At 41.3% G+C, this 10,391-nt stretch overlaps 1 protein-coding gene across 1 annotated transcript; it reads right to left on the minus strand.

Annotated features, from left to right (window-relative positions):
• Window positions 1-1,119: 1,119 nt before the first annotated feature.
• Window positions 1,120-4,233, minus strand: LOC141337807 (transmembrane protein 88-like). The gene is made up of 2 exons (XM_073843395.1): window positions 3,955-4,233; window positions 1,120-1,746 (listed from the first exon to the last, which is right to left on the minus strand). The coding sequence occupies exons 1-2, from the start codon at window positions 4,231-4,233 to the stop codon at window positions 1,519-1,521; spliced, it is 507 nt and encodes a 168-aa protein (XP_073699496.1). The 3' UTR covers window positions 1,120-1,518.
• Window positions 4,234-10,391: the final 6,158 nt, after the last annotated feature.

Here is a 10,391-nt window from a genome sequence, read left to right on the forward strand (position 1 = left end):
ATCATGCTACAAACATGCTAGAAACATGCTAATCGTGTTAGAAACATCTTAACAACACATAAGCAACATGCTAAACATGGTAGGATCATGCTAGCAACATGATAACTTCATGTTAAGCATGTTAACAAGTTAATCATGCTAGAAACATGATTAGCAACATGTTAACTACGTTGATCGTGGTACAAACATGCTAGCAACAAGCTAATCATGTTAGCAACATGCTAATAATGCTAACAACATGTTAGCAGCATGCAAACTATATGTTAATCATGGTTAAAACATGATGACATGCTAGCCATGCTATCAGCATGCTAGCTACATGCTAATCATGCTATCAAAACATTCCAATCTATATGTTAATCATGTTAAAAACATGCTAGCAACTTCCTGATCATGCAATTTTCAAACTTCAAGCTTTTACAACTGCTTTAAACGTTCAGGCTATGCTTTCTCAAGCAAACCCAAAGTTTGTCTAGTTATCAGTGAAATGTGAGAAACTCGTGCACGTCCACCCCCCCCCCTCTCTCTCTCTCTCTCTCTCTCTCTTTCTCTCTCTCTCTCTCTCCATATATTGTCTCTGCGCTGGTTGTCATTATTTGTCATTAGCTCAACCCTCTCTCGTCCCATTATGTTGCCATGGCAAAGGTCCAGCTGCTGCCGGTTGTCATGGTGATAAATCACTGTGTGTGTGTGGGGGGGGGTTAGGCATTAAGAGTTTAGCATATGCAAATCACACACTGAGAGTGTCCAGGTCAAACTGACCAGAGTAAGAAGTTAATCTGTAAACCACACACAGTCTGACCTCAAACACATAGCTCAGTCCACATCATGATGCTGAATACTGTATGTACCTTCATCAGAGAAAGTTTGAAGCTGAAGTTTCTAGAGTTTGTGGATGATTGAGCGTCCTCTCTTCTGCTCTATATAAGAGGAATATTTCTGAGCCTCATGAATTTATAATTGTGGGATATTTTGACAGCGCTGGCTTATGGGACATGTCTGATCTAAATGCGCGCTTCAGATTTCACCAAGAGCTTACCAAAGGAAGTCCAACCACAGATCTGATTTGAGTCGCTTTATTCACAATTCTGCAATATAAACATGTCATGAGCGACTAAACACGCCTCTAGACTAATGCACTCACTCATAAACCAGCCGAACAGTGGTTTGGTAACAGCTAGACTGCGTTACATTTAAGTTTTCTTCAGAACAAAGAGATATTTTCAGTAGAGATGACAGCATCACACAGACACAAACACAATTAGCATGTGCGGAAAGAAAATCGTCATAAAATGTAATATAATAACACATTTACAATTCAAATATACAGTAACACTTAGTCTTCAATTTTACATCAATTTCTCAATCATGTGAAAACACTTGAAACAGGATTCTGAAAAACATGTTCTGAGTCTGATTTCAGGGGTATACTATGTACATGGTGTTACTAGATAGTGTTACAGTCCTGTTATAGTCTCTCACCCGTTCATCTTCACACTATAAATGCGTGTCTGTCGGTCAAACCCAGGCGTGGATGTCCCGCCTCCAGCCCAAGCCCCGCCCTTTATACCATGCTTCTGTGATTGGCTGAAAATATAAGAGAAGGTGGAGCCGCCGGAGGACGGCGCAGAACGTCGCCGCAGCAACCACCACCAGCGGCGACATCATGACAAAGCCCAGGATGATGAGGGCGGAGCAGCTGTTGTCGTCAAGGTAACGGCAGAAAGCGGCCTGTGAGGCCACAACCTGCAGAAACAGAATCTGAACATCAGGATATTGTGTGTTTCTGGGTGTATGTGTGTTTTGTACGGGGGTTTATGTGTGTGTTTGTGAGTGTATGTGGGGTGTATACAGGTGTATACAGATGTTTGTGGGCAAGGGCGTATGCTTGTTTTTGAGGGTGTTTGTGGGCGTATGCGTGTTTTTGCCCGTCTTTGGTGGCGTGTGTGTTTGTAGGGTAGGGATGGTGTTTGATACGTTTGATATCAGTACCGTTCGGTTCTCGGACAAATTCCAAATGGAAGTGATCATCCCTATCACCTTTGTGGGGAGACTAAACGAATCTGCTTAGTGCTGACAGACACTGGTATGTTTGACGTGTATCAAACCATCCCTATTGTAGGGTGTATCCAGGTGTCTGTGAGTGCATTTGTGGGTGTTTGCATGTGTTTACCGGTATATCTATGTTTGACGGGTGTATGCGGATGTTTGTGGGTATATGCAGATGTGTGTGAGCATCTCTGTGTTTTTGTGGGTGTATGCATTTGTTTTTGTAGGTGATTGTGGGCGTATGCGTGTTTTTGCTGGTGTTTTTGGGCGTATATGGGTGTTTGTGGTTGTATGCAGGTGTTTACAGGTATATCTGTGTTTGAAGAGTGTATGCAGATGTTTGTGGGTAAATGCATGATTTTGCAGGTTTTTGTGGGTGTATGCGTGTTTTTGCTGGTGTTTTTGTTCACGAGTTCGCAATTTAATAAGCATTTTTGGAGTACTGTCCAGGGGGAGGGCTCCGAGCTCAGGATGGAGCCCGAACCCAGAGAACCCCCCCCCCCACCCCCATCCCGAACTGGGATGACTTAAATGGAGAGTGAGGTGTTGGGGTGAGGGTGGGATGCTAGAAAACCGTCATGGAACGGAGGTGAGGTGCTACTCCCGAACCTTGTTAATAAACATAATTTTGCAGGTGTTTACAGGTATATCTGTGTTTGAAGAGTGTATGTGGATGTTTGTGGGTGCATGCAGATGTTTGTGGGCATCTCTGTGTGTTTGTGGGTGTATGCGGGTGTTTATGGACTATGCATGTGTTTGTGGGTGTATGCGGGTGTTTATGGACTATGCGTGTGTTTGTGGGTGTATGCGGGTGTTTGTCGACTAGGCATGTGTTTGTGGGTGTATGCGGGTGTTTATGGACTACACATGTGTTTGTGGGTGTATGCGGGTGTTTATGGACTATGCATGTGTTTGTGGGTGTATGCGGGTGTTTATGGACTATGCATGTGTTTGTGGGTGTATGCGGGTGTTTGTCGACTAGGCATGTGTTTGTGGGTGTATGCGGGTGTTTGTCGACTATGCATGTGTTTGTGGGTGTATGCAGGTGTTTATGGACTATGCATGTGTTTGTGGGTGTATGCGGGTGTTTATGGACTATGCATGTGTTTGTGGGTGTATGCGGGTGTTTATGGACTTTGCATGTGTTTGTGGGTGTATGCGGGTGTTTGTCGACTATGCATGTGTTTGTGGGTGTATGCGGGTGTTTGTCAACTATGCATGTGTTTGTGGGTGTATGCGGGTGTTTATGGACTATGCATGTGCTTGTGGGTGTATGCGGGTGTTTGTGGGCGTATGTATGTGTTTGTGGGTGTATGCGGGTGTTTGTCGACTATGCATGTGTTTGTGGGTGTATGCAGGTGTTTATGGACTATGCATGTGTTTGTGGGTGTATGCGGGTGTTTATGGACTTTGCATGTGTTTGTGGGTGTATGCGGGTGTTTGTCGACTATGCATGTGTTTGTGGGTGTATGCGGGTGTTTATGGACTATGCATGTGCTTGTGGGTGTATGCGGGTGTTTATGGAGTATGCGGGTGTTTGTGGGCGTATGTATGTGTTTGTGGGTGTATGCGTATGTTTGTAGGTGTATATGGGCATATTTGTGTGTTTGGGTGTTTGTCGGTGTATGTGGGCGTATATGTGTATTTGTAGGTGTATGCAGGCATATCTGTGTGTTTCCAGGTGTATAGATGTGTTTGTGGGTATACATGTGTACGTATTTGTGGCCGTTTACAGATGTTTGTGGGTAAATCTGTGTGTTTGTGGGCGTATGCTTGTTTGTGGATGTATGCGTGTTTGTGGGTGTAAGCATGTGTTTGTAGGTGCATGCATGTGCTTGTGGGATAAACATGTGTCTGTGGGTGAATCTGTTTGGGGTGTCTGTGTGTGTTTGAGGCCATATTTACCCGTGAGTGGCACAGGAAGCCGGCGTACAGCAGTAGGGTGGCGGGCAGCAAAATGAGGCTAAAGACCAGTACCATCATCCCCACACACACCAGCAGCAACAGGACATTCCACAGCAGTAGCACCAGTGTCCACAGCACACACCCGCAGTGGCCCCGCCGGGCCCCCCAAACCCCACCGTCACACTGAGCCGGGGGAGGCGGCAGCATTCGGATCCCGTCACCCACGTCAAAATCTTCATCACTTCCACCATCATCTAAAAGCACCGTCATACCACACATCCTAAACAAACAGATTATAAATTTTATATATTAAATAGAAATAAATATTGAATACACGTAGATTATCGAAGCAGATTTGAATTGACTTGATTCACAGTTCACATACATCAGTTTCCAAATACAATATTTGTGGTCTATGCATGTGTTTGTGGTTGTATGCAGGTGTTTATGGACTATGTGTGTGTTTGAGGGTGTATGCCAGTGTTTGTAGGCGTATACATGTGTTTTTGTGTGCATATCTGTGTGTTTGTGGGCTTATGCAGGTGTTTATTAATGCATGCCTTCTTCTTCATGTGTTTGAGGGCTTATCTGTGTGTTTCTGGGTGTATGTGGGTGTTTATGGGCGAATGTGTGCTTTTGTGGGCATATGTTTGTGGGTGTATATGGGCATATCTGTGTGTTTATGGACGTACGTGGGTATACTGTATGTGGGCATATCTGTGTTTTTGGGTGTATGCATGTGTATGTGAGAGTTTGTGGGAATATTTGTGTATTTGCGGGCGTATGTGTATGTTTGTGGGTGTATGTGGGCATATTTGTGTGTTTCTGGGCGTATACTGGAGTTTATGGGCGAATGTGTGTTTGTGGGCATATGTGGGTATACTGTATGTGGGCTGTGTTTATGGGTGTATGTGGGTGTTTGTGGGCATATGCGTATGTTTGTGGGTGTATATGGGCATATCTGTGTGTTTGTGGGCGTAAGTGGGTGCATGTGGGCATATTTGTGTTTTTGGGTGTATGCATGTGTATGTGGGTGTTTGTGGAAATATTTGTGTCTGGGGCTTATGCATATGTTTGTGGATATATATGGGCATATCTGTCTGTATGTGGGCATATTTGTGTTTTTGGGTGTATGCATGTGTATGTGGGTGTTTGTGGAAATATTTGTGTCTGGGGCTTATGCATATGTTTGTGGATACATATGGGCATATCTGTGTGTATGTGGACATATTTGTGTTTTTGGGTGTATGCATGTGTATGTGGGTGTTTGTGGAAATATTTGTGTCTTGGGCTTATGCATATGTTTGTGGATACATATGGGCATATCTGTGTGTATGTGGACATATTTGTGTTTTTGGGTGTATGCATGTGTATGTGCGTGCTTGTGGAAATATTTGTGCCTGGGGTGTATGCATATGTTTGTGGATACATATGGGCATATCTGTGTGTATGTGGGCATATTTGTGTTTTTGGGTGTATGCATGTGTATGTGGGTGTTTGTGGAAATATTTGTGTCTGGGGCTTATGCATATGTTTGTGGATACATATGGGCATATCTGTGTGTATGTGGACATATTTGTGTTTTTGGGTGTATGCATGTGTATGTGGGTGTTTGTGGAAATATTTGTGTCTGGGGCGTATGCGTATGTTTGTGGGTACATATGGGCATATCTGTGTGTATGTGGGCATATTTGTGTTTTTGGGTGTATGCATGTGTATGTGGTTGTTTGTGGAAATATTTGTGTCTGGGGCGTATGCGTATGTGGGTACATATGGGCATATCTGTGTGTATGTGGGCATATTTGTGTTCTTGGGTGTATGCATATGTATGTGGGTGTTTGTGGAAATATTTGTGTCTGGGGCGTATGCGTATGTTTGTGGGTAAATATGGGCATATCTGTGTGTATGTCGGCATATTTGTGTCTTTGGGTGTATGCATGTGTATGTGGGTGTTTGTGAAAATATTTGTGTCTGGGGCGTATGCATATGTTTGTGGGTACATATGGGCATATCTGTGTGTATGTCGGCATATTTGTGTTTTTGGGTGTATGCATGTGTATGTGGTTGTTTGTGGAAATATTTGTGTCTGGGGCGTATGCGTATGTGGGTACATATGGGCATATCTGTGTGTATGTGGGCATATTTGTGTTTTTGGGTGTATGCATATGTATGTGGGTGTTTGTGGAAATATTTGTGTCTGGGGCGTATGCGTATGTTTGTGGGTAAATATGGGCATATCTGTGTGTATGTGGGCATATTTGTGTTTTTGGGTGTATGCGTGTGTATGTGGGTGTTTGTGGAAATATTTGTGTCTGGGGCGTATGCATATGTTTGTGGATACATATGGGCATATCTGTGTGTATGTGGGCATATTTGTGTTTTTGGGTGTATGCATGTGTACGTGGGTGTTTGTGGAAATATTTGTGTCTGGGGCTTATGCATATGTTTGTGGATACATATGGGCATATCTGTGTGTATGTGGGCATATTTGTGTTTTTGGGTGTATGCATGTGTATGTGGGTGTTTGTGGAAATATTTGTGTCTGGGGCGTATGCATATGTTTGTGGGTACATATGGGCATATCTGTGTGTATGTGGGCATATTTGTGTCTTTGGGTGTATGCATGTGTATGTGGGTGTTTGTGGAAATATTTGTGTCTGGGGCGTATGCGTATGTGGGTACATATGGGCATATCTGTGTGTATGTGGGCATATTTGTGTTTTTGGGTGTATGCATATGTATGTGGGTGTTTGTGGAAATATTTGTGTCTGGGGCGTATGCGTATGTTTGTGGGTAAATATGGGCATATCTGTGTGTATGTCGGCATATTTGTGTCTTTGGGTGTATGCATGTGTATGTGGGTGTTTGTGAAAATATTTGTGTCTGGGGCGTATGCATATGTTTGTGGGTACATATGGGCATATCTGTGTGTATGTCGACATATTTGTGTTTTTGGGTGTATGCATGTGTATGTGGTTGTTTGTGGAAATATTTGTGTCTGGGGCGTATGCGTATGTGGGTACATATGGGCATATCTGTGTGTATGTGGGCATATTTGTGTTTTTGGGTGTATGCATATGTATGTGGGTGTTTGTGGAAATATTTGTGTCTGGGGCGTATGCGTATGTTTGTGGGTAAATATGGGCATATCTGTGTGTATGTGGGCATATTTGTGTTTTTGGGTGTATGCGTGTGTATGTGGGTGTTTGTGGAAATATTTGTGTCTGGGGCGTATGCATATGTTTGTGGATACATATGGGCATATCTGTGTGTATGTGGGCATATTTGTGTTTTTGGGTGTATGCATGTGTACGTGGGTGTTTGTGGAAATATTTGTGTCTGGGGCTTATGCATATGTTTGTGGATACATATGGGCATATCTGTGTGTATGTGGGCATATTTGTGTTTTTGGGTGTATGCATGTGTATGTGGGTGTTTGTGGAAATATTTGTGTCTGGGGCGTATGCATATGTTTGTGGGTACATATGGGCATATCTGTGTGTATGTGGGCATATTTGTGTCTTTGGGTGTATGCATGTGTATGTGGGTGTTTGTGGAAATATTTGTGTCTGGGGCGTATGCATATGTTTGTGGATACATATGGGCATATCTGTGTGTATGTGGGCATATTTGTGTCTTTGGGTGTATGCATGTGTATGTGGGTGTTTGTGGAAATATTTGTGTCTGGGGCGTATGCGTATGTTTGTGGGTACATATGGGCATATCTGTGTGTATGTGGGCATATTTGTGTTTTTGGGTGTATGCATGTGTATGTGGGTGTTTGTGGAAATATTAGTGTCTGGGGCGTATGCGTATGTTTGTGGGTACATATGGGCATATCTGTGTGTATGTGGGCATATTTGTGTTTTTGGGTGTATGCATGTGTATGTGGGTGTTTGTGGAAATATTTGTGTCTGGGGCGTATGCGTATGTTTGTGGGTACATATGGGCATATCTGTGTGTATGTGGGCATATTTGTGTTTTTGGGTGTATGCATGTGTTTGTGGAAATATTTGTGTCTGGGGCTTATGCATATGTTTGTGGGTACATATGGGCATATCTGTGTGTATGTGGGCATATTTGTGTCTTTGTGGGTGTATGCATGTGTATGTGGGTGTTTGTGGAAATATTTGTGTCTGGGGCTTAAGCATATGTTTGTTGATACATATGGGCATATCTGTGTGTATGTGGGCATATTTGTGTTTTGGGGTGTATGCATGTGTATGTGGGTGTTTGTGGAAATATTTGTGTCTGGGGCGTATGCATGTGTATGTGGGTGTTTGTGGAAATATTTGTGTCTGGGGCGTATGCATATGTTTGTGGGTACATATGGGCATATCTGTGTGTATGTGGGCATATTTGTGTCTTTGTGGGTGTATGTATGTGTATGTGGGTCTGGAAATATTTGTGTCTGGGGCTTATGCATATGTTTGTTGATACATATGGGCATATCTGTGTGTATGTGGGCATATTTGTGTTTTTGGGTGTATGCATGTGTATGTGGGTGTTTGTGGAAATATTAGTGTCTGGGGCGTATGCATATGTTTGTGGGTACATATGGGCATATCTGTGTGTATGTGGGCATATTTGTGTCTTTGTGGGTGTATGTGGGCATATCTGTGTGTTTGTGAGCATATGTGGGTATACTGTCTGTGGTCTATTCAATATAATAAATATTGAAAATACATACATTATTAAAGCTGATTTGAATTGACTCAAATCACATTTCACATACATCAATTTCCAAATATGATAGTCAAGACATGACTGCTCACACTACAGACTTTGTTTACTTTCGTTCAGACAGTCAAAACCTGCTATCTATAGACTGTTCTATATACTCTATATTCACATTTAATCACATATAAATGTGATTTGGGTTAAATTTGTAAAATTTTATGAGATTTCTTTGCAGCCAGCAACTAAACAGATATGAGTCAGATACACCAATAAATATGAAAATAAAGCTGTTAAATGCCCGCAGAGGAGAGATGAATATCAGATACGAAATAAAAACGCTTTAATAAAACACACTCAAACAAAAGAAGCAAAGAGAGAGAGAGACAAGACAGAGGGAATAGCCTGAGGTGCTTTTAGGTTTATGGAAATGAAGATGATTATGGTGAACTGAATGCTCTATTTCATCTTTATGACACACGAACACAATACAACATAACACAAATACATAATTCATACATCTTTTCCAAGCTTTGACTTCGGGGCGTTACTTTACTAAACAACGTAAGTCATAAAAAAAAAGATCAGAACAAAGTCTGTCTATTAGATCAAGCATAGTTGACTGGTTTCACTACAGTGAACACTATATTGCAGTATAAACATTATATTCCAATATAAACTCCAAGCTTTTCGATGATATTATAACCTGCCGATTGCGTTTATATACGAGAAACTGTGTTTTGACGCAAAAGCGGCTGAATCGATTGATTGATTGATGGGTCGATTATTTCCAGCTCAATTCATCTTCCTCCAGTCAGTCTGGACAGATCAGTTTCCAGAACAAACACTTGGTAATCAGAGCAGAGCAGAACTGAATAAACTTCCTCTGGATCCGTAAGGTCGGAATAAAATAGGAATAAATGCTGATAATGACAAGAGGCATGCGAAGAACTAATAACAGCAAAAACAAGGAGGAAGTTTTCAGTGTCTTACCTGCTGTAGAGCTGCAGAGATTTTATTCCGTTATCCAGAGGATACACACATCACACTGAGATGAGAGAGAGAGAGAGAGAGAGAGAGAGAGAGAGAGAGAGCGAGAGAGAGAGAGAGAGAGAGAGACGGTCTGAGGTCTATTTGAGGACATGGATCGAACTAAAATTACTTAAAATGTTTGCATTTTCTTTCAAAGCCAATTTTATGCAAAATCCCACCTAGTTATTATGGATACTAAATAATTTAGGTCCCTCTGAGAACCTTTTAACAACACTTTTGTCAGATTGTTGGATTTTAAATGTTCAGAAGTGATATATATATATATATATATATATATATATATATATATATATATATATATATATATATATAAAAAGTGAATATCAAATTTATATTAAAAAAAGCAAACGTCACAATTCTACAGAATTCTACATTCTACAGAAACTTCCACTTTTGCTATGGCAAGATGCCTTCAAATGTATTGATTTATTTATTTATTTTACTTTTAAACTTAGACTACATTATTAAGATTACCTTTTGACTTAATGAATATGCATAAATGATAGCAATGTTGCATTTTACAAAATGGCTGCTGCTAGTTATCAAACCACATGTTGTCAATCATGGTATACTTACTAAATTAAGTATAGTTTAATCCATTTGTACTAGTTTTTTACAATTCCCTAACAATAAAGTAGGTCACACCAGTGACGTCAACTAACAGCTTCATATAAATCAGGAGATAAATAAGAAAATTTCTGATAATT

The sequence above is a fragment of the Garra rufa genome, chromosome 7 (genome assembly GCF_049309525.1).
Source record: "Garra rufa chromosome 7, GarRuf1.0, whole genome shotgun sequence".
NCBI lineage: Eukaryota > Metazoa > Chordata > Actinopteri > Cypriniformes > Cyprinidae > Garra > Garra rufa.